Raw genomic sequence first — 24,370 nt, forward strand, 5'->3', positions numbered from 1 at the left:
GGATTGCACTGCAAATGGCCCCCAGTTAGTGGCACTAGACCCGATAGTACTTAACATAAAAGAGGTTTTCCTTCAAATTTGAATACAAATTGGATAGTCTGTATTAACAGTGGCACTGCTATGGTGTTCCTTCCAACAGCAAGAACACCCCAGTGGTAGCGTAGGAATTCCTGCACTGTGGTCAACTGGCATACAAGGGTGTTTTGGAAGCAGAGGAGGGAGTGGGTAGGAAGTCCATGATCCCTTGTATAGAATTCCAAGGGGTGGTGTCTTTGGCTTACTCATGGACTGCTGCTCATGGAATTTTAAGCATGATTTTTGTTAATAAAGAAGTGGGTGCTTCCAAGTTCTAATTCTATGGGGAAAAAAGAAAAGGTTCTCCAAATTAGGGTTTACCCACTTTTAACCATAATACTGGTGGTTTAATTTTCAAACCATTCCCTAATCATCAACATAGTATTGGCCTTCTTCCCCAATAGTGCCACATACGGAGTCAACATTTTTATTACACTACCCACAACCCCAAGATCCTCCACCCCCCCGGTCTCTACCAGCTCAAATTTCTCATCAGCAAATATTTTACAGTCACCGACCTTGCACTTTATTTGCCACACTGATGTCCAACTATCCATTCATGGCCAGCACTTGGTCGTCCCCTGAGGGTGACTCGAGTGGGGATCTGTGCTATGGGGACAGTGAATTGGGCAGCAATCTCTCTCCCTCCCAACTTCCACAGGCCCAGGATCCCTTTACATTCAGGCAGGCAAAGAATTCTCCTGGCAGCCTGAATGAAATCTCTTTGTTGGCCAGATGTTGGCAGCCCCAGTCTCAAAAGACTTTTCCTCCAACTCCAATCATGTATGCATGTGTAAGGCCATTTGCACATATATAGGCGCCTTCATTTTGACTGTCCATTCCCTTTTGGTTTGTTTCTCAGTTATGCACTTGTCCCCCCCTCCCTTTGGCATCTGCCCCACAGTCAGAACAGAATTTCAGAATGGTGTCCCTTTCCAACGTTCTCCCTCTGTTATGCCTGGCCATCTGGTTTGTGATTCTAGAGCTGCTCCATGCCTTCTTTCATGACAACGATCAGAACAATTTTTCAAAGATATCTCTGCTTCCAATGAATCACACTGTCCCTACAGTACACAGGTCTCCCATTCAGGATAGCAACAGCCCCCAGGTTTTCACTAAGGTTGTAGTCATTATCATAGATTATTTACATAGACTGGGGTGTAAGATTTATCCATGTCTCAAAATAGGCTTTTTCTGCATGCACCGCTTACCACAAATTTTCCCAGTGGTCAAAGCTTGTGTCTTGGAAACATTTTCTGTGAAGACATTCCACACACATTGTTCTGTGAAATCCATCCCTCCATTCTCTTCAGTTGCATTTACTCCACAAACTACTGCTAAAAATCTTTTATTCCTGATGGTAATGGGATGTCATCCATGATGCAGAAAAACAACCCTCTCCATTTTTTCCCTTTCACACAGGCATTCTAGTGTTATTGTGCAGTTATATTTTGAAGCAGCAATTCAAAAATATCTCAGCCTCCATTTCTGCTATTGAGAACTACTAACCCATGGTGGAAGCCAAAACAATTCCTGGACTGTCAACAAGGATGGCTTGGTACTGAGCCAACCGCTGCTGTGTCAGCCAGTGTCTCCCCTTTTGCTTCAAGACAGCCAGCACAGATGAGGTACAAAAAAGTCAGTTGTGCTTCTAGAGGGAACAACAGCCTCCTCAACCAGAAGGCAGGTTGCTGCAATGGCACACAAACGGGGCGGGGGGGCATCCTTTGGCGACCTGATCGGTTTGGAGAGATAAGCCATTGGATGCAGGCTGTTGGTGAATGACTGAACCAGAACTCCCTTTGCTATTCCCATTGCTTCTATGACAAAGAGATAGAAGGGCTTTTTGATGTCAGGGAGTCCTAGAGCCGGGCCGCTGATGAGCGCTTCCTTGAGCTGGTGAAAAGTAAGCGGCTCATCCAGTTCCCAGACCAAATGGGGCTTCGTTATAGAGGTATAATCCGGGATCCAATTGTGGCTGTATCTGGCCATGTCCAAAAATTTATGCAGGGCTTTTTGGGTTTCAGGCAACTGGACTCTGCACATCACTACCTTGCTGTCAGATGTCAATCCCCTTTCTCCCCTACAGATAAGGTAACCAAGATATGGAAGGGCAATCTAGGCCTTCTGTTTGGAAATTCAGAAACCTTCCTTGGCCAAAACATTGAACAGGCTGATAGTGCCTAGAAGGCATTGCTTTCTAGTGGAGGCAGAAAGGAGGATGTCATTGACATACTGAATCATGTTAAGGCCAGGAGGGCTTTCCCAGTGGCAGTTCCTTTGAACCTCTGGGGCAAAGAGGTCCAAGTGAATTGTGCTTTCTGCCATCTGGGAAGGTCTACTCAAAAGCAGAAATGTGACAGCAGTCCTCAGTGAGGCCGACCGAGTAAAATGCGTTCTTCAGGTCAAGACATGTGAAGAAGTCGTGTTCAGACGGAGGGAGGGTCAGAAGCTTGTAAGGGTTCGGTATGACCAGATGTAGGTCTTCTGTGATGGTGTTGATCCAGCAGAGGTCATGCACCATCTGCAAGGGCCCATCCTTTTTCTCTATGCCAATGATGGGGGTGTTAAAAGGCGAGCAGCATTCGGCCAAAATGCTAAGTCATACCAAGCGGTTCAGGGTGGGGACGAACCCCTCCCGAACATTCTGTGACAAATGTTTGCTTGACATGAACCTTGGCAACACCAGGCTTCAGGCAGATGCAAGCGGGAGGGACATTAGGGACATGGATAACATTATGGGCCACTGCGAGTAGCAGAGAGCTGGAATAGATGGACTCTGGTCTGATCCAGCTGGCTTGCTCTTATGTTCTTATTATCTGTGTCCCAAACAACTGGATCAACAGTAGACAAAGCTTGAGGAGGAATCACACCTCTCCAACCCACAGATTCTAAAACAAAGAGACCTTCCACCTCCTGGTTGAGAACCAAGGTACAATCCCCGAGGTGTGAAAGAAATAGTTGCATAACCTTCACAGTTTCCAACAGCGTCTATTTTTGCAGATCAAGCCTAAGTTTACTTCTGTAACCTGCTTATGAATTCAGTAGAGAATGATTAGAATTACAGCCTACTCCTTCACAGGCTTTGATCTTTTCAAGTTGGTCCTCAGGAGAGTGAAGAAAGGCCAAGGCCCTGCCCTGTTATAGCGAGGAGGTATTATTTACTAACGCTAAACCCAGTTTCTTTCTTTCTTTCTTTCTTTCTTTCTTTCTTTCTTTCTTTCTCTCTCTCTCTTAGTAGTGACAGGGCTAAGAAAGATTTCTCTCGATTTTCCTTGTTCACATAGGTTTGTACCGTTTCTGGAACATCGTCAATTTAGTTGTGCATTTTTGAATTTAAGTAATGCTACATTCCTGTGCCACCTCCCGTTCTGCCTCCCCTGCAGGATCCAAAGCTTTTGCCGGACTCCAAATTCTATCCGCGCTTCCTCGCGCGTTGAGTGGAACTTTACTTCCGATTAGCCACGCAACGCATCGGAACGGCCCGCCGCTCCCTCGTCGATTGGCTACTTCTGCCGCCACTCTTGCTCAACCCGCATTCTCTACGCTCCTCCCCCCTACAGGCTCTACTTCTCAGGAAGGTCCTGTCTCTTTAAAAGCTGCTCCTCCGGGGTGACGTCGACGCGGACGCAGCTCTTTTGGAATGTATGCAAATAAGCCCCGCGTCCTTCTGACCAATGAGAGGCCGGGCTAGACCTTCTTCGACCAACGGCGAGAGAGGACCTCGAGGGGATGGCCAATAGATGCAAAGCGCCGGCTCTCACCATATAAGGAGCGTTCTCTCCATAAAAGGCAACATTGTATCGCTTTATATGGTGGAAGGCATCGCGGGGGGAGTCCCAGGCCGGCGCAGGGCTTGACTGTAGCGTGAGCCAGCGGCGAAGCAGCCAGGCAGGCGAGTGGCCGGTGCCCGGAGAGGGGCCCGGGCCGGATCAGCCGGCGCGGGGGCCCCATGGCAGCAGCAGCACCGGCCTGACCTGTCGCGCTGGTCCCGCACCCACTTCGGCACCATGCTTCCCAGCCAGGCAGGGGCCGGGAACGGCGCTGCTGCCCTGCCTCGGAGCTCGGTGATGGGCATGGCGCGGACATCCGCCGGACGGCCCGGCCCCGGGATTCCTCGTGGAGCCAACGGCGGCGGCGGTACAGGGATTCGGGGCCCCGGCAACGGGACAGGCCCGCCTAGTGGGCAGGGGCCGGTCGGGGGTCGTTTCGAGCGGGACCGGGACCCGGGTGTGGCAGCGGTGGTGGGCAGCGGCAGCGAAGGCGATTCCGATTCGGGCGAAGAGGAGGAGCTGGTCGGCGACCGGCGTGGCGTGAAGCGGACCTTGGGCGACATGGAACTGGGGGTGGTGGTGGGGGCGGAGGCGGCGGCCGCGGGCGCGGTGGGCGGCTACGGCGGGGTGAGCGGGGCCGTCAGTGGGGCCAAGCCCGGCAAGAAGACCCGCGGCCGCGTCAAGATCAAGATGGAATTTATCGACAACAAACTACGGCGCTACACCACGTTTAGCAAGAGGAAGACGGGCATCATGAAGAAGGTAGCGCGGGGTTTGGCGGCGCCAGAGAGGGCCGCCTTTGGGCGGGTGGGACCGGGGCTGCATTCACTTGCATGTCGAAGGTCTGCGGCGCTGTGGGTGGAAAAGGAGGCGGCTCTTCTTTCTCAGCACAAAGTGGGAGATGCTGGGTCTCAAGCTGCCTCTTGTCCCCACATGCTTCCGGAAACGTATCTTTTTACTTTTGTACTCCTTACATGCTCAGTGCCACTCTTATTTATCTTTAAGTGCACGTGCTCTAGACGTTCAGCACACTCCTGGAAAGGACTTGCCTGCCGCTTGCTGCAGACCGGAGCAGCGTTGAAGCTGCTGCAGAGTGAAACTGTCAGGGCTGGTCCCTTGACACCGGAAGGGAGATAGGCATGGGCCTGGCCATTACCCGCTCCCATCGCCGGAAAGGCACGCCCCACTCTGGCCTGTTACTGTATTCAGCTCGGCGGCGGTTCCCTTGCAGTCCAGCCCTTAAGTGTTCCAGCAAAGGAAATGGGGCTGGTTCTCTTTAAAGTTTTTCCTTTAGGTTTGGGGTAGGTGAAAGGTCGCAGTATGTGGCAAGCCCTGTGGCACAACTCGCAGTGGAATGGGGTTTATATGTCCCTTCTCCTGTAAAGGCTGCACCCCAAGACACGCTTAGGACTAAGCTCGGCTGAGTTCCGACGGACTTAACTATGGGTTAACATATATGGGATTGGGCTGCGGGAGCTGTGTACTTGTCTGGTAAGTTGGCAGCTAGTGCAATGGGCAGAGTAATTGTTGTTTATGATTGGGGTTCCCTCGGAGAATAAAACGTTATTGGAGTCTTGAGTTTGTGGGGCTGGATGATGGTTTAAAACTTTCTCTAATTTTAAATTTCTCAAAGTAGAGGTGGCTTTGGCCACAATAATCCAAGTACAGATCTTTTTGAGCAGAGCTAATGCTGTTAAAGTGTGCTTGCTGGAATGTTTTTAAAAATATACTATCTCTAATGTGACACTCTGTTTGGGCCATCTAAAATAACTGAATGTATGGCAATCCCCCCTAAAACGTTTTCTGAGGAGTGAGTTGTAACTAAAACTCATACACCTGGTCAGAAATTTTGTTAGTTTGTGAGGTGTTACTGCTCTTTTTTCCCCTCTAAAAAAAGTTATACACCCTCAATTTTTAACCAGAAATTAATGCAACTTGTATTCAAATGTAAGATGACTCTTTTTGGACGGCATACCTGGAAAAAAAAGACCCCTCATCTTGCAGTGGAGTAAATACTGTACCTGTTACCTCAGCAGAACAACTAATAGTTTTAATGGTCTGCTGTGGTATTCAGTGTTGCTCACTGTTAAGATTTGATGTGGTAAAGTATCAATAGCAGACAACCTCAGGAAGCAGTCTTGTTTGTTGCAGCAAAAACAGTTATGACTTCTTGAACACTACAAATGTATTATTTGAGGTGTCACATGAGGCTGTGTTGGAAAACCAATGTCGCCTCCAAGTTCTCTTGACAGGGTAATGTCTGAGGTGTCAGCAAAATTTCCCTTCAGTTCATTTTTTCTCATGATAGTCTTCATAACAAAATAGTTGTGTTCTTCCATTAGCTTCCCCCAGCCTAGTAAATAAAGTCTACAAAAGTAGCTGGACTATAAAGCATTTTCTTGCTTGTATGTGCTAGTAACTAGGGCCCTCATGCGTGTCCTTAAAAAATAGTAACTGATTTTTGCAAAATTCTAGGCCTGGCTATTTTACATACACTACTTGCTATTGTAATAGGGCAAATAAAAAGGGGACTGAAAACTAATAGTTCAGATTTGAAAACCGTTGTGGTGTAGAATGAGGGAGGCATGGGTTCAAATCCATATTCAATCAGTAAAGTTCTTTGGGTGACCTTGGCCCAGTTGCTCACTCTCAGCCTTAGCTAAAACGGCTGTTGTTGATAAAACAGGGGAGGGATAAACCAAGTATGTCATCCCTCAGCTCTTTGGACAGAGGATGGGGTAAGAAGATGATAGCTCAAATGCCACCAGTTCCTGTGTTTGCTCACTTAATGTTATTGGTTGCTCCATTGTATACTGTGGACTGACAACCTTTAGTCAACATGCTGTGTATTTAAGCATTTTTACTATGGTTCAGACAACTAAACTTAAGAATTTCCCTGCTCACCAAAGCAAATCAATCTACTTGTTTAAAAAAACCTCTGTAAAGACAGACAATCCTATGCTTAAGAATCTATTCTGCTGTTTTGCAATAAAAAGAAGGCTGTTATATCTTTCTGTAGTGGCAGTCTTAGGCATATTTATCCAAGAGTAAGACCCACTGAATTTAGTGACACTGAGTTCTGAGTAGACATCAGGAGCCTTTGGCAATAAGCCTCAATATTGATGGGCTTCAATATAAGGAGCAAATGTCAGGTTGTGTTTCATGTGTCTTTAGATTATATCTTCCAGAGGCAGCATGCTGGAATTGGTGTTAGTGAGCTTCCAGGAGCACCAGGGAGCAGTCACCTTGAAGCCTTTCTGTATACATACTTGCATGTCATGCTGATTATGTAGACAAGTACTGCCATTCACCACTGGTGAATTGTAGTGATTATTATAACTAGTGAGGATTCCTATACAGGATGGATGGAGTAGCCTTTTGTTGCTACTTGACAGCGTGATAGCTGATATGTTCAATTATATAAACCTAAATTGGTTTTACACTGTTTCTTTTGCCCTCAGGGAACTCTGGGAATTGTAGTTTTGTGATAGGGATAAGATTTGCTAATTGTTACAGATTTTCAGTGTTTCCCTGACACTACATTTTCCAGAGTTACATGGATTAATTATGAGTTGAATTGATTTTAAGACTTTTTATAGGGGTACTTCAACTTTTCCCTGTGTCTGTCTTGATGCCACTGTGGCTGCTTAGGATATAATGACAATTCACTGAAGAGTGTGGTACCTTAGCCTAAGGGCTGAACAAGTTCTGGCACCCAGACATGGAAACCATACATAATGTGTACATTCTGCCTCTTCAGAATTTAAATTGAGAACATAATAAGAGCCATGTTGGATTATACCAAGGTCTGTTTAGCCTAGCATCCTGTTTATAGCGGTGGCCAGCCGCATGCTTCTGAGAGAGGTGCATGTAGGGTATGAAAGCAATAGTTCCACTTCTCCCCCACAATGGCTATTCCAACGTATATTGCCTCTAGATCTGAAAAAGTTATGCAGCTGTCATGACTAATACCCATGGATTGACCAATGATAATACTTAGAATTTTTACAATGCCCCAAGTACCTTATCTTACTGTAACCTTTGGAAAGACTCTAAAAGGCAAGTTCGGATTATTATCAGCATGTTGCACTTAGGAGCCAAGTCTGAGAGAAAGTTCCTTGGCTAAGGTGACCTGCAGTAAGAGCCTGTGCATATTTACTCAACAGTAAATTCTGCTGTGTTCATAGAATTGTGCTCAGGATGTTTAGGATTGTGGCCTTAGTGAGTCTGAATTCAGGTCTCCCTGATGCCTAACTTAGACTTTTTGGTATAATACCACATCAGGTAACGTCTATGGAACATAACACATCCATTTTTTAAGCTACTGCTTCTTGCAGCTGCCCTTTTGGTACTGTAATACTCAGAGCAAGGCGGAAAGGTTTAGAGTGTTACCTCTAACCTCCTTTCTATGTCTTTACTCAAAGTGTTTCTGAACAGCAAGTCCTTGCAAGGCAATTTTCAGATTTTCAGATTCATTTTTATTTACTTTATTGTCCCCCTTACTCACTGCAGATACAAAATATAGCAATGCAGTAAGAACAGTATGAAATATATAATAAACATTGTGATAAGATTGTTATGAAGTCAGAAAACAATTTCAATAAAAATGGTATAAGACGTGAAGAGATGCAAAATTTGGACTAAAGAAATTAGAAAACAATGCAGCGAAAGCAAATAGATACAATAAACAGTCCCACAAACTGGTATCTCTTATTCCTTTATTAAAGCAGCTTGCTGAACAGTTCTGATTTTACTATGGCCCCATTCTCTTAAAAAATGTCCTCATGGACATTTCAGTTTCATACATTTTATGGAGTGATAGAAGTGTTGGGAGCGTTTCTGACTTCAGGCAGTCTGTTCCACCAATTGGGAGCCACAGCATAAAATGCTTGGGTATGAGCAGTTGCTGATCTCACCCATCTGCAGGATGGGACCTAAAGTAGCCTTTGCTCAGATGAGCATAGTGGGGCATATTGGGAGAGGTAGTCATTTGGATATGTCTGTCCTTGGTCATAAAGGGTTTTGCAGGTGATACTCAAGATCTTTAATTTAATCTGGTAACTAATTGGTAAGCAATGGATTGGCTGCAGAATAGAAAACTTTATACTATGTGTGTTCACCTCATTCTCAGTAATAATCAAAATGCATTGTTCTGTACCAGCTAGAGTTTATGGGCAGACTTCATATTTATTTTTATTTATTTGTAGGCTCAGGGCACCTTACAATAACAATGACAATAAAATCCAGTTGTGCCTTAACCAGTTTCTAAAATAAAAGGGGAAGGGTGGAGGGGCAGGAGGAAGGGCAGGTCTGTTGGAATGCTGTTGCTACCCTAAACTATAGGCCTGGCAAAATTGTGCCATCTTTCAAACCCTCTGGAACGATGACAGGTTCTGCAGGGTCTTGGTCTCATTCAACAGAGTGTTCCACCAGGCTGGGCCCAGAGCTAAAAATGCTCTGGCCCTGGTTGAGGACTCTCTGATGTCTCTCAGGCATGGATCACAAATTGTTTTCCATGGAGCCAAGCAGTCTCCTGGAGGTGTATCTGGAGAGGTGGTCCTGCAGTTATGAAGGCCCCAGTCCATTCTTTAAAACTTAGTACCAAAACCTTGGATCTGATGTGGTATTCCACTGGAAACCAGTGTGAATGACTTTATAATGTGCATTAGAATAGCCTAGGCTTGGGGTTACTGTGGGATGGATCTTTGTAACCTTATCAGCCTGGTTAAGAAAGGAAAACATCTTCTGAGCGAAATGAACGTGGTAGAGGAAGTGTTTTTTCTTGCTGAATTAGTTTCTTTTTAGCAATAATGCTTGGCAGGGTCTACTGAGACCCCATGACAATCTAACTGAGTCTGTGAGGACCAACTGAACATTCAGCTGTGAGGTTTTCTGTGGAAGGTAAGAGAACAGCCTTAAGACAAGCACCCTCTGAGGCTTGATTCAGCAGAAGAAGCACCAAATGGGAATCGCTTACCCAGCAGTAACGGGATGGCACCCTCTGCTTCTGCATTGTCACTGTATTGCTCAACTTAATCTACTATCTTGGGCCAAGTATATTGTGTGAATGGGGCCTCCATACTCTGTCACTGTTTCAGAAATGTTTTAACAGCTGTTCTTGTTATCCCCAGGCCAGTGGTGTGTGGTGAACCATATGGCAGCTGCTTGTCATATAGACAGAGTTGAACAAGACTCTTTCCCCCCCCCCCCCTCAGCTGTCCTGTTTCCTGGTTATGATACTTCAGTGTATCACTGATCACTTTCAGGCTCTTTGCAGTAGCTTGCAGGCAGTCTGGCAAAACAAGAATTAAAGAGAAGTTCTGCTCTTGGGAAGCAGAGATCTGTTCCAAATTCTCCCTGATGGTTCAGACAATATCATACAGGGCTGTAGAGCAGCTGCAAGACCAGCAGGATGGCACAGATGCCTCCTTTTGGCAGGTGGGGTAGGCCCTCTAGGATCAGACTACTTTGGAAATCCATTGGAACAATTACCATGTGTTAGCTTGTATTGAATAGGCTTGCTTAACTTTTAACTCACCAAGACAGGCAGTGGTTCCCCAGGCTCTTGGTTCATATCACCCTACCAGGTCCCTTAAAAAACAAACTGGAAATGCCAGGAATTGAACTTGTGACCTTCTGCATATAAAACAAATGCTGTTCTGCTGACCCATGGTCCTTCCTCATGCATGGCAATCCTTAAAGACTTAAATCTACTGTCTGGGAACAGTGGTTGCTGGGAGGCCTTGAGCACCTGGCAGGTGGCGGTTGATGGCAGCTGTTTTGCCTTGACAGTTCACACGTGCTTGTGAGCCTTATTTCTGAACTATGCCAGGTGCTTTGGAAGAGATGCAGGGCAGATGCTCTATAGGTGAAGGAGGTGGAGAACTGGGCAATGCAGGAATGTGTCTGTCATGAGTTACTGGCAGGTATTCAAACCCAGCTTGGCATCATGTTATATTGTTTTCAATTACACCACTTACAAGTGTTATTCCGAAGGACTGGGTTCTGGCTTTAGTTGGACTGTATGGTATTAGCTAAGAAAGTGATTGGTTAAAGGTCCTCGGTTAAGGGCCTAGGACTGTTCTTGACTACTTGAAAAAGGCACACACACCAACTTATTTCCCCCTAATTAGACATACAACTGTACTGACTTTGTGTTTGGCCACACTTTTAACACTTCAAAAAGACAAGAAAAAGAACCCAAAACTCCTTAAAGTGACTCTGCCTTCTTGGGCCAGAAGAATGTGGAGGAGGGACTCTTCACAGACAGCCAATTTTGGTATAGTCATATGGCTTTCTTTTTATTCTTTATCCTTCAGATATTCATGGTTTGGTGCCCTTCACTTGTTCCTTCTCTGATTGTAACATGCTGCAGCTTGCATGCTACATGCAAGGCATGCATGAACCCCAGGCTTAAGTGAGCTTCAGGTCTGTTTCAGGTTGGTTTGCAATTTTAAGACCCCCATGCAAAAGAATGCTGACTAAAGTGGAAAATGCCTTAAATCACTGATTTTCTGTATCTCAAGGAATTCTGTTTCCTATTTGATGTTTTGACTCCTCTGAACTTCTTGCAGAAGACCCCACGTCAGTAGTAATGGATTTGGTCAACTTGAACTGCAATTGGGCTCTCCCCTTGATTTGACTCCAGTTTATTTTTTGTAGTTTCTTGATGGATGGCTAAGGTTTTGGTTGCTCCCCTGATGAAATTGCAAACTTGGTCCACGTTCTTTCAGCAGAATCAAACAGGTAGTATTGGTATTGTAGTATCAGTTTTCTTCAGCTGGAGCTCAAATTCATTCTGTGAGTTTATTAAGTGGATCTGTGTATACTTTGATAAGTTATCAGTTGACAAAGGTTTGCCTTCTGTAGGCATACTGGAAAGGATTCTCTCTTATGTGAACCAATACATGGACAGTGAAAAACATTACTTCCTGGCTTACACTTGGGTCCTCACTGAATACTGAGTTTGTTTTGGTCTGCCCAAGAAAAAACTCCTTTGTGTTTCAGCCGCACAGCTCTGTGGGAAGACTGGCCAAGAGAATTATGAGAGCAGAACCACTCTGAATGGTTCCTGAGTTTGGTAGAGTGGCATGGATGTAAATGAATACTTTCGCAAAACCATGCAATTAAACTAGTACGAGTGTAAGGATATGAGCCATTTTGGTAACCGTGAATGGTTAGGGACCCTCAAAGAAGGGTCTGAAGTTGGTTTAATAGCCATAGTTAGGCTTAACTACAGTTTTGCCTCTGTTGTGAAGATCAGCTGCAGGATGGTTGAACAGTGTGGTATGCTGCTTTGGGGACCCCACTGGGTGCAAAAAATAGGCTGCTAGGACTAGATGGACCTTTGGTCTCTTCCAGCAGTGCTTGTCTTAGTTCCAAGTACTGCAATGGCAGGAGAGTCTCTTGGCAGCAAGATTTGCCAATTAACTGCTGGATTTGTTGCTTTCCTGCTCTCTGACCTTGTCTGTGGAGTGGGCTAAAAGGGCATCCGCAGTAGGAAAGACTGCTTGGGAGGTCAGGCTGTGGTCTATTGCTTGGTGATGACTCTGGCTAATGTTCTCAAAGCTTTACTCTGACAGCATTTCCTCTTGTTGAATGATGGCCGGTGTGGAACTGTCGGTTGGACTACATTCCCCCACCCCCCTCCATTCATTCTGTCATTGCTTTTGGTCCAGAGACAAAAAGCTCAGTGGGATGGGAACAAGACTGTTGTAGGTTGAGGGGCTGGGTGGGGGATAATTATTTATGCCTCTGACTTGATTCAGCATATGTGATGATGTAGGGTAAGAAACCTACAGCATGTTTGGAACTCGTGCAGTACCTGTGTGTGCGTGTACATATGTGTTTTAATTCCCTCTTTAAGTTGTGTTGTCTTTGGGGGGATTTCTGATTCCCTGGCGTAAGTGTCAGCTATTGATGAGCAGAGGGCTGCAGCTAGGTGGCTTGCAGAATATAGCAGGAGTCATCAACCTTCTATAGCTAAAGAGCCAAATGATCTCAGAGTTCAGAGCCAGAATCACCCAAGAGCTAATATAAGAGAGTCCATTTACATAATTAAAGCTAAGCACTATTGATAAGTGGCATGTTGCTTAATAAACCATAATGTTTCTGGAGCCCCAACACTGGTTGTTGTGGGTATTTCCTTTATTAGGCAGTGGTACAAATGAGATCTGACAAGTAGTAATCAATTTATATAAGAGGACCCTGCACGATGGTTTTAATGTGCTGTGGTTTGTAGTTGGGTTGTGGCAGTTGTTCACCTCTAATTTCTTTTCCTATAAATAATCTCTAAGAAGGGCTTTAGTCTCATAAAAATCATCACCTGCCTTTCCCTTAAGACACAGACTTTTCTGGCATCACCACCTAGCCTTCTAATATACCGTAACTTAAAAGCTTGTTCTTTTAAAAAGAGCCAAATTTGACTTTGTAGCCATAGGTCAAGACCTTTGATGTATTAAAGGAGCCACTGTCTGTCTATAGGGATGGAATACGCGTAAAACTAGGGCCTAATTTTGGAACCCAGAGCCAGGGATAAGATATGAAATAAAGAAGATGGAAATTCTGAACATGTGCAAAGTGTCTTTCCCTTACTACTGTGTGACAATAACCAGTCCTTCTGCATTGGGATAACAGTTGTAAATCTTCAAGGTAAATCTTCCATGCATGCTTGAGTTCTATCATCTCTCTTAGAATACAGCCAAGTGCAGGAAACCTGAATATATCCTGACTGAAATAAGTAAGCACAGCAAGATGATGGGTTGGATCCAGCGAGCCATAGGCACAGACATTGCAGGTATTTCCTGCATTCCCAACACCCTCCTAAAACTATTTCTGAGCCTAGGAAAGGTTATTCCCATATTGTAAGACCACACAAAAGGGAGAATTTTATAACCTTCTTCATCTCAATGTCCAGCAGGTCCTGTGACCCCAGTATTGGAAATAGCTCCAGGGTGGGGAAGACATGGAAGCGGACTATGACAGCCAGCATTTTCCACTGATGGTTCCCAACCCAAATTGTTCTGTTTGGGCAGAAGGGGAATTGGTGGTAGCTCTTGACCAAAATGATGGTTTTAGAGGCTTGTGGGGTAATGTGCTATTTTTTGCTATTGTGCTGGGGTGTTTGCCTGAGAGACTTCTTGAACCCTCTCAGTGGCAAGTACAGAATGTTGGGTCATCACAGGTTGTTTGCATGCCGAATTGATAAACGAGGCCAAAAGTCACTCTTCAGTTGTCACTTTCTTCCTTGTACATCTTCCTTGTTAGGCATCTGGATCAGAAACTGAGACCTGTTCTAATGATTTCAGAAGCTAACTATGCAAACTGGAGGTCCAAAGGCCTAAAGGACCCTAAAAAATACATGGACAGTGAAAAACATTACCTTAAAGTGTGTGTGAGTATATATGGGATCAGTGGAAATGTCACGCTCTATGAGTCTGTTAGTTGCTTTGTAAGTTCACCCAAGTGAATGCTAGGAATGAGAAGTAGTAGGGGGGAAAAGATGCACAGTGCAATCCTAAACTGCGGGTAATCCCAGTGTCTCTGTTTGGGATTGCACTGTTAGAGGATGGTGAAAGGTGGCTGAGAGATCCATTGTAATTCCCAAGCAGCTGGCTGGGCTGGGAATTGGGAGGAAAATGGCAAGAGTCACATTATTCTCTCCCAAGTTCTCTTGCTCTTTCTGTTTTTACAGGCTGTAGTTGAGTAGCTTATTTTCTTATAGGTATTTTCCTACCAAATGACTTGATGGGTAGGTGGGATGCAGTTCTTGTCCAGCTTCAATAACAACCTGCACAGAGGAGACACAATTAACTCAGGTTGATTTGACTTAAAGTTCAAGATGGAGAGTCTTATGTTAAGTTGTTAGGTGGAATTCCCTAGGAACTAGGAAGTGAATGAATGTCATGCAGGAACCCGATTGCACCTTTACATAAGACTCATTTAATTTCAATTGGATTTTTGCAGGAGAGGTTCCCAGTTAATTGTACTTGTTACAGTAAAGCATTTCCGTTGTTGAGTTGCTTTCTACAAGGAAAACATGAAAAACAAAAATATTCTGACAACTGGAGTGTGTTAGTTAACAATTAAATAGAACTGATCAGAATTCTATGTTTCTAGAAAGCTGTATTTTGTGTTCTTGTCCACTTACTTGAATGTGGGATAGAGCCATGACTTACTGATGATGGGTGGCCATCTTCTTTGGGTATAAAAGGTTCCAGATTGAATCCTCAGCACGTCCAGTTAGAAGGTGATGGAAAGAACTATGAAACCTCACTGCCTACTGTTGGAGTAGATGGTACCGATCAGTGGTCGATTCGCTATAAGGCAGTTTCATATGACATGGAAAGTCTGCCTCAGATTCTTGTTACAGTAAGTTTTCATCTTGTGTGAAACCGTGAAACACTATTTGGTATTTATAACTTTGTTCCAAATTGCTGAGGGAATTAATGTTTTTGGACTACATTAGACTACTCTAGAAAGGGATTACACAGGCAGAAGTTTGTTCTGGATCTCCTTTCCAGGTGGCAGGGTTGTCAGAAGATTAAAACTTACAGTTGGCTGATCATCTGCCCTTTAAAATAATGGTTGTACATTTCTCTTACATGGAGGCTTCAAGTAGTCTTGTGACTAGAGGGATGATTAGGCTTATATTTATTGAACTTCAGCATTTCACTTGACTCTCATCATTTGTCTTTTACCCAATTAATTAATTGGCTAAGGTTCAGTTAATTTGCACTTTGCCAAGGCCTCACTTTTATGTGCCTCTTTGAAATCTGGAAAGAAGCCTGAGAACTTAGAAGTCAGTAAACAAAAGCCATCCCTCAATTTTAGAGGCATAAGTAATATTTTAAGGTTTTCTGTTTGTCATTCCCAATTATGGTAACCCACCATATTCAGAATAGCATCCCCCAAATTAACAGGTGTGACCTTTAAAATCTTGCCCTCTCCCATTAAAGTTAGCTCCTACCGGTTAATCAACTTAAGCTTCAGTTAATTATTTTACCAATTAAAATTTTACCAATTAAAGCTTGCAGCTCTGTTTTTGAGTCCCTTTTTAGTCATCAATTACCACAGTATCTTTATTCCTGAATATAGACCAGAGTTTAGATCAATATGGCCTCCTTTCCTATGTACTGTGAACTCCTGTCTGCTCATCTATCTGTAATTTTGTGGTGAGACACATTAGTATAGACGCAGCTAGGATTCCCAAGTCTGCTGAACAGTAGTGAAATCTGAGCAGATTTATCCAGAATTCCAAATATTGGACTTTCCAGAAACAATATTTCTTATAATTCCTTCAATAATCAGTATTATCAAATGCAAGGGGGAAACCTTATGTGAAAATGTATTAGGGGAAATGTGAAGTCGGCTTTGTCTAATCTCATGAGTAATTGAAAAGTTAATGTTCATCATGTTTCTGACTCATATTTCTTCATTGAGAAAACTACCCTGTAACTAGGGCTTATATTTCAAGCATCCTCTTAAAATCCCGAAAAATCATGGTAGGGCTTATTTTTGGGATAGGTCTTATTTTCGGGGAAACGGCATCAAATGCAGAGGTTGAAACAACTTCGATGACTTACTCCGAATCAAAGAATTGTCTTCTGTGCTCCAGCAGAGGAATTATTGCTGATTGAGGGGGACGGGTTGCAGTTGTTCCAATCCTTTGCATGGTGGTTTTAACTGGCAATTGTTTTTAAGTCATGAGCACATCTCCGTGAGGCAGGTCATTTGGGGAGGCCAGTGACTTGCCAAGGTCACACATGGACTTCACAGCTAGCATGGGACTTGGGTCTGAACATTAAAAAAGGTTTCTCAATAGGGGCTTGGGATACAGAGCTTGATGAGACTATTTAGCAAGTGGGACAGGGATACAGTGGTGGGTTATCTTGTCTTCTGGCAGCGGAGCTGTAATTGCTTATGAAGTCACCAAACTGGTATAGTGGAGATGGACTTGACCTTGAGTTGGATGAGCTAAAGGTTTGTGTTGATGCCTAGAGCCAACTGCGTGGTGTGTTGGGAGATCCGGCATCATTCTTAGCCCTAAAAATAAATTGGGGGAGCCCTATGGGAGGCTGCATTTCAGGACAAAGGGAGACAGGTCTTAATTTTTCCCCTTCTGCCATTTCACAAGTCAAATTATTCTCCTTTCCCCAAGGCTGCAGTTAGTACTGGTGGGAAAAGACAAGTGTCCATTTGTGATTGGTTACTCATGCCTGCTTTGAATAATTGTAGACTGTGTTGGGATAAGTGCTCCTGGTAGTTGGAGATTATCTCTTTATAAGTATTAGTTAGCAGAAGCGTACGGGTAATAGAACTACAGCAGAAGCCCTTACCTGGAGTAATGCGTCGTTAATGGCGTGATGAATCTAGTAATGCTGACAAGCTTACACAAAGAAAGTCGGAGTCAGTTATAGTTTCTTATCTAATAAAAAGAGTATTTATTAGTGAACTCCATTCTGGATAGAGAAAGGTAGGTAGATAGAGTCACTATGCTATCTTAATCTAGCTGGATGGAGATGGATGCGAGGAGCATCCATCCTCTCTCTAGGCATGGCAGGAAGAAGTGGTGAGAAGGGGTCGAGGAAGAAGCCGGAAGGAAGGAAGTCCCTGAGAGTATCAGTCTAACATCAAAGGGATAGAACCAGCATGATAGAGTAAAGGTGTCAAATCCCTAGGTCCCTATCTAGCCACTAGCTCTCTAGTAAAAACCCCCTCTGTAGGTTGAGGCAGGAAACAGCGTAACAAAGTCCTTCACTTCCAACAGACTGGAGAAACTGGGTGCTGTTTTGAGTGGGAAAACAGTTTAGAGGGAAATAGGAAAGTCCCTCATTGCCTAGCACTTCAGCCCTTTATCTAAGGCAAGGAAACTCCCCCTCCCCAGTGTTTTAGAGTTAAAAAAATCCAGTGGGAGCTGCGAGCCAGGGTCCACCACCATAACACAGTTTTGCCCTTAGAATGTGTTAGCACTAGTATGGTATATTTGATTAGATTTGCTCAAGAACAGGAGCAACTTCCCCTTACTCTGACTGAGGGAAACCTTTTTTAAATAGTGACAAGACATTGTTGAGTGTGGTAACTTTGTAATATCCCCCTCCTCTTCTTTTTAAAAGGCTGCATAAGTGCATTTGTGGATATACGCCCCCATCTTTTCACATACCAGAAAGGTCTTTAAAACTATTCTAAAACCACTCAAGGCATTGGGTAGAGAGGGGATCGTTATTCTCCTGAAGGTGTTTATGACAGCCATGTCAAAATGTACGTGCCTCCTCTACAGAAGTTCTTAATGTGTTTCTGGAGCAAGCTGTTGCTTTACCAGCCTGTCATCCCTGGAAGAGCTATGAAAATCAGTTTGGTGGGATACGCATGTACACACAAAAGCATGTGTATGTACCGTGGGCAAAGGCCGCTCTGCCGTGGCACCTCAGCATCTTTGAACAACTGCTTTCATTACACAAAATGTGTTTCTGTGTATTGTGGTTTCAGAAACTTGGGCAGTAGTTGTGCACTTTAGTAGTAGTAGTAGTAGTACCGATACATTACAACTTCCTAGGCCTCTGGGTGTAATGAAGGCCAACAACCAGCAAAAGATCTGGCAGCTTTGAAATTAATAATAATAATAATAATAATAATAATAATAATAATAATAATAATAATAATAATAATAAATTCAGTGGGTACAGAGAGAGCCAGTATAGATACTGTCTGATTGATTGAAGTTTTGGGAGTAGAAGGTTGTCCTCTTGTCTCTCCATCCTTGCTTTGATCAGGGTCTGTGTTCTCATTTTACATTTTGCTCCTGCTTGGTTCTTGGATTGCTGCTCTCTAATGCACAGATGTTGTTACTTCTGCGCAGTACCCAGCCCTTGCGCTGTGCGAATGTTAACAGAGAAACTACACTGGTGGCATGGAAGTCAAGTTCTGAATGTGTTTGTGAAACCCTCTTGTTGAGTACAAAACATAGGCTTAAAATCCAGCCCGGCATCGTTTTCATGTGTTCTCCTAAGACCAAAATCACACCCAAGGCTGTAAGGAGTGTTTAGCAGCCCCCAAAGCCTGAGTTATGCAGGCACAAAGGAAGAATGTTGTATCAGTCTCTCTCTCTCCCCACTTGTCTCTGACCAGGATAATAACAGAGTGAAGCGAGTCAGCCAAGAGTGTTGGCCTGGAGTTTAAGAGATAAGTAACTCTGAGGGCTACTCCATGCATTCTAGTACAAAAAGTACACATCTCTAATGGAGAAAATAGATGAGTGGCATATACAAATTTTGGGGCAGTTGAGTTTCTGCTCATTAAACACGGAAGCAGCAATCCTTTGCTTTCCAGTTGTTGGCCAGGGAAAAGATGATGGTTCTAGGGTAGAAAGTTTAGATGAGCCTTACAAAGTATTGGGCAAATGCATGGAGGAAAGGGCTTTTAGATGCAATGTGTAAACAGAATCTCCATATTGAGAAGGATCACGGGAGGGCTGCTGCTTTGGTGCACTTCCTGGGGAACGTGGCTGACACCTGGAAGGCTGGATTTGGTGGATCCTTGGTTTGATGCATCAGGGTTGTCCAAAGGAAACTTCACTCACAAAGCACATAGTGTTTAGAAGATGCTGAGCATAGAAAGCTGGGAGGACCCTATGTCTTTATCACTAAGAGTGCTCCCCTGCAGTTTGCAGTGTTGCCTTGCTTCTGCTGGGCTTCTAAAACCATTAATCCCAAGTGTCATTGTTCCCCTCCCTTCACAATTTATGATATTGCGGGTAGTTGTATGGAAGAGAAGGGGACCCCCAGTGAACCCTGATACCTTTCTCCTGGTCCTCACTTCCACCTCTCCTGTTGTAAGTCTATTTCTCCATTGCATGCCCCCTCTGCTTATGTCCTAGTTTTTGCCCCATTGCTCACCCAGCCAATTCTCTATTCTCCCCTTCCCTTGGACAATTACATGGTTTTCCAGTTCTTCTTGTCCATCCTATTTGTCTACTCCCCTGTCAATCTACTTTGAAAAACATCTTTGCGTGGCATCACGGATTGCTAGGCACCCCAATTTGTTTAGTTTGTATCTCACTTTTGTCCCACTGAGCACATAAAGAAACAAAGAAACACAGATATGATTTAGACAAACAGCAGAAATGAGAAATGCGGAGTGCAGTTTCAACTTGTGGTCTGGGATCTACTGGCTGGTTTATTCAGGGCCATGGGCTTCAAGCCCCAAGCTTAGAGCCAAGACCTCCATGTCCTCACTTAAGTACCTGAAGGGAAAGAGAAGCAGAAGCTCAGACCAGATCATGTACTGCTGGTGGGCAGATTTCCACAGTTTCTTTCCCCTGCCTCCCGAAATGTCTTCTGAGGGTTTGTTTGTTTGTTTTTTGTCACATCACTAGCTATTTTTTTAGAAGGGGGATTAATCCCCAGTTGTGAGGGCTTTTTAGTTTTCATATTTTTCTGTGAACTTGGGCATTATTGATCTGCATGGAACAGGTACCCAGTTTCCATTATATATGATTGATTTGGAATGTGTGCAGTATCTGCTGTGTGTAAAGGGTCCTTTCTTCCACCCCCAAATTGGTGGTTGTGAGAGCTGGCTTTGTGATTTTAAATGCTAGTTGGTGAGGAAGGGTGCCAGGAAGGAGCTTGAAGTTAGCAGATTAGGACTGATCAAGACAATGGAGCCAAACCTGTGATCTGGAGGCTGCGGTAAATGTTGAAATGGTGCAGCAATACATTCACCAGATGTCTGGTGATGTGCCTGACATGTTGTGGGTGTAGAACCATGCATTTATATTTTCCATGGCGAAGTTGGAACCTTTCCGACTCAGAGGCCACATTTCCAGCTCACAAAGACCAGACATAATTAGGAGCACCTCGAAGGCCATCTCTCGTCTATAATTCTTTGTCCAGCTTCTCTTCATTGACCATTATAATTACAGCTATTCTATCTTTGAGGTGTCAGTTTAATTAATTTAACCCATCATTTTTAAGATTCCTCTTTTCCCATCTCATGTTAGGTTTGCTATACAATTCTGTCTCAATGTCTCTTCCTGCTTCCTGAAATGTTTCACTGCTTTGAGAATTGGTTATAATATACTCATGAAACATGGCATGAAACATACTGGGTTGAATCCAGCCAACTTTTCTGGTGGTAAAAATGGGAAGAAGATGTCCTGTATGATCACTCAGAAAGGCTATGCTAAGGATCATGGGACCCACATGGACCCACATCAACAACATGAGGGCTATAGCAAAGAGGGGAATTAGGTGAAATTGAGTGGGGGGAAAGCCAGCTGGATCCAACCTGTTATAATAGAGCCATTTCTTTATTAAAGGGAGTGTGTGTGACTTTTAAACCTAAAGAACGGTTATTGAAGAGGCAGTTAAAGTTGGTGAATGGCAGGACACGAAGACCTGGTAAACAAAAGATGGGCAAGGGCATTCTTCTGCTCTGATTTTGACTTTTGTGGTGAAAGTATGTTAACAAGCAGTTGCAAGTGTGCAGAAGGATGCCCACAGAGACTGCTGCCTTGGAATCCGGTTTAATGTTGCATTGGAAAGATCGGCATGACAGACCAACATTTGAACCTTCTTAATAGCCTGGGGTTTTAGTAACTTTGCTCCTTAAGACCCTGTGGGGAAAACTTTGCCTTAAGGAGCTTGCAGCTTAAAGAAACAGGAAGGTAAGAAGTTCTCAAAGGCAGCTCTTGGTTGCTAAGTGTGATTTAGTTAAAAATTTTATTTCTATTCCACCCAACTTCTAGGGACCATTTTATCCTCTCAAAAGCTCTTTAAGGTAGGTTAGGTTGAGACAGAAACTAGCTGAATATCACTCAGTGAGAATTATGGCTGTGGTGATTTGAATCTGGGTCTTTCTATGGCAGTAGTCTAACATGCCGTACCTCAATGGCTCCATGATCACATTGCTACTTTTGGGGATGGGCTCAGAATGAAATCAAAGGAAATCGTATATTTTGGCCAATGCTGGAATCACTCACAACCTGTCAGCCTGGGGTTCTCCCTTCTCTTTCCCCCAGAATGAGGATTATAGCTAACTTGCTCATTTCCCCTTTGCTCTCCTGTAGGCCTATGAACTTTCTACCCTAACGGGCACTCAAGTGTTGCTGCTGGTGGCCAGTGAAACAGGCCACGTCTATACATTTGCCACACGGAAGCTGCAACCCATGATCACCAGTGAGACAGGGAAAGCGCTGATCCAGACATGCTTGAACTCTCCAGACTCTCCTCCCCGGTCAGACCCAACCACTGACCAACGCATGAGTGCCACGGGCTTTGAGGAGACAGACCTCACTTATCAGGTGTCTGAATCGGACAGCAGCGGAGAAACAAAGGTAAACCACTTGTTGTTTTTTTTAATTCCAGATGAGATTTGAGACTGTTGTTCCTTTAGGTCTTGGGAGAGTGTGGGGAGAGAGCTGTGCCAGTGTTACCTCCTTTTGCATACGTGTAGGTCATATACAACAGAGGTGTGCATTTACTTCCATTTTCCAGGTTTGCATATCCTTGGTGTCTATGTATGCATAGCTGTAACTGAAAGCTGCATTATTTCCTTCATTGCCATGACAAACACCACAGATACATGAATCTGCTTGCTAGCCCTCTTGACATCTCTGAAGTTTGAGCCTCCTCATTCTAGGAAGGGTTTTCCCCCCTTAAGACCGAGGCTGCTGGCCTAGAGAATCAGGAGGTGCCTTGAAGAGACTTTTAGGGACCCCATATGGTCATGTCATTCATGTTGAAAATTCTCCTGGTGTCTTGGAGAATGAGGATCTCTGAGTCGGAGGGCACCAGGTTGAGAAGGAGGAAAGCTAACCTGTTTGTCATGGGATGAAGAGAGAGGCTCTCACTGAATGTACCACTTACCAGGAGTGGGGCTTCAGGAACAAGGCAATTTGATAATTAGGAACACAGGTGGGGTTGTGATAGGTATTCAACTCCATTGTGACTTTTTGTTTGGGCATCAAGTGCTGTCTGGATAGGTAAAGTATGGAGTAGGTGTCAGCAGTCATGGTGCACCAGCAATGTGGTAAAATCTAGTCTTGAAGAGAAGAGAAACCTAGGTTTCTAAGTACTCTCTAGCACCTAAGTCCTCTTCTAGCATGTTCTGAAACTCTACTTATTCCATGTACAGGACCAACTGGTACAAGTGGAGATTACGGGGCTTGATGTGTGGGTAAGGTGGTAGTTTTCGGAGGAGGCATTTAAAGTTAAAACTTTGGAGACAGTGAAGTGCATTACTTGGAAGGTGGTTCAAGCCAGACATGAGAAAGCAGTTCTTAACATACCACTCATAGTGTCAGTTTGAGGAACTAAACTGTCACGTGACAAAGAGGTGGCTACTAGCCAAGAAGCTTTTAAAAACAGAGGTTAGAGCAAAGGTTATTTGTTGTAGTGGTTAAATTGAGCCTCCATGTTCACATGCAGTGTATCTCTGAGTATTACTTGTCAGACAACTGGAAGAGGCTGTCGTGTTTATGTTTTGCTTGTGAGCTGCTGGAGGCACACTGTTGGTTGAGACGGAGCTCTTAGCCTGCTTGGGAGGCAGTGTGTAATCCTTTGCAGCTTTAGTTTGGATGCCAAAAAGTGCTTGAGTCTGAATTCTCTGTGCGATGGGGGTCAGTGGAAGGGTAGGTGTCTCATCTGGCTTGGGCAAGGAGACAGCTGTGGGCTGAGACTGCTTTGTATGTTAGGATTCATACTGCAAATACTCCTGCTTGTATTGCAGGGTGGTTTGCTCCCCCCACCCCCCCGCTGTCTTTGGGACTTGAGTACTTCTGTGCTGTCAACTGTGCTGGGCATCTGCTGAAGTGGAAGCGGAGCCATTTCTCTCCATCTTGCCAGCAGAGTGTGTCGGGGTTTGTGTGTGTGTGTGGGGGGGCTCTTTTTCTGGGTTGGGGAAGGAGAATGACAGGTGCTATTAGTCTTGCTCATGCCCTCGCTGAGCAGCTTGGCTTCTCTGTTATCTCTCCTTGGGCGCCTGTGCTCGTGTTCATTGATAAAAATTTGATTCTGCCTCCATGGCCATATATAGCCTCGTTTCCCTCCCCGAAGTCCCTGGCTGGGCCCCTCACATTCCTTATAAGCTGCAGCTGTCTCTTGCTTTGGTACTGTTTTGGAAGGGGGCAGGGAGGACAGGGGAAATTGAAACACTTGGCTGAACAGACTATTCCTCCTGTCTCTAGTCAGCCCTTCTACTGGTTTAACTCTTGACTAATTCTGGGCGAATGTTTGTGGTGATGGCGTTATAATGCTGACATTACAGTGCAGTTGCTCTCCTACCTTAAGGAGCCAGGAACATTTGTTCCTGTTATCTACTATTTTCCTACTTCTCACATATATAAGCTCTTTAGAATGTTCAGAACAACTCCTGATAGATTATCTCAGCAATCCCCACAACAGTCTGGTCTGGTAGGCCGCCTGTATTTGTTTTTATTAAGAATGATAAGAATGCTAACCAGAGTTCTCAGGGCAGATTACCATGTATTTAAAATAAAATAGGACGGTAAGTCAACACTGCAATGC

General features: G+C 44.3%; 1 protein-coding gene across 1 annotated transcript in view; it reads left to right on the forward strand.

Annotated features, from left to right (window-relative positions):
• The first annotated feature begins 3,872 nt into the window (after window positions 1–3,872).
• Window positions 3,873–24,370, forward strand: part of SRF (serum response factor) — a 79,588-nt gene continuing 59,090 nt past the window's right edge. Inside the window, exons 1-2 of the mRNA XM_048482542.1 lie at window positions 3,873–4,610; window positions 21,913–22,179. Of these exons, the coding sequence (XP_048338499.1) occupies window positions 4,086–4,610; window positions 21,913–22,179 (792 nt within the window). The 5' untranslated portion in view covers window positions 3,873–4,085. The remainder of the gene's footprint in view (window positions 4,611–21,912; window positions 22,180–24,370) is intronic.

Source organism: Sphaerodactylus townsendi, linkage group LG01 (genome assembly GCF_021028975.2).
Source record: "Sphaerodactylus townsendi isolate TG3544 linkage group LG01, MPM_Stown_v2.3, whole genome shotgun sequence".
Classification (NCBI taxonomy): domain Eukaryota; kingdom Metazoa; phylum Chordata; class Lepidosauria; order Squamata; family Sphaerodactylidae; genus Sphaerodactylus; species Sphaerodactylus townsendi.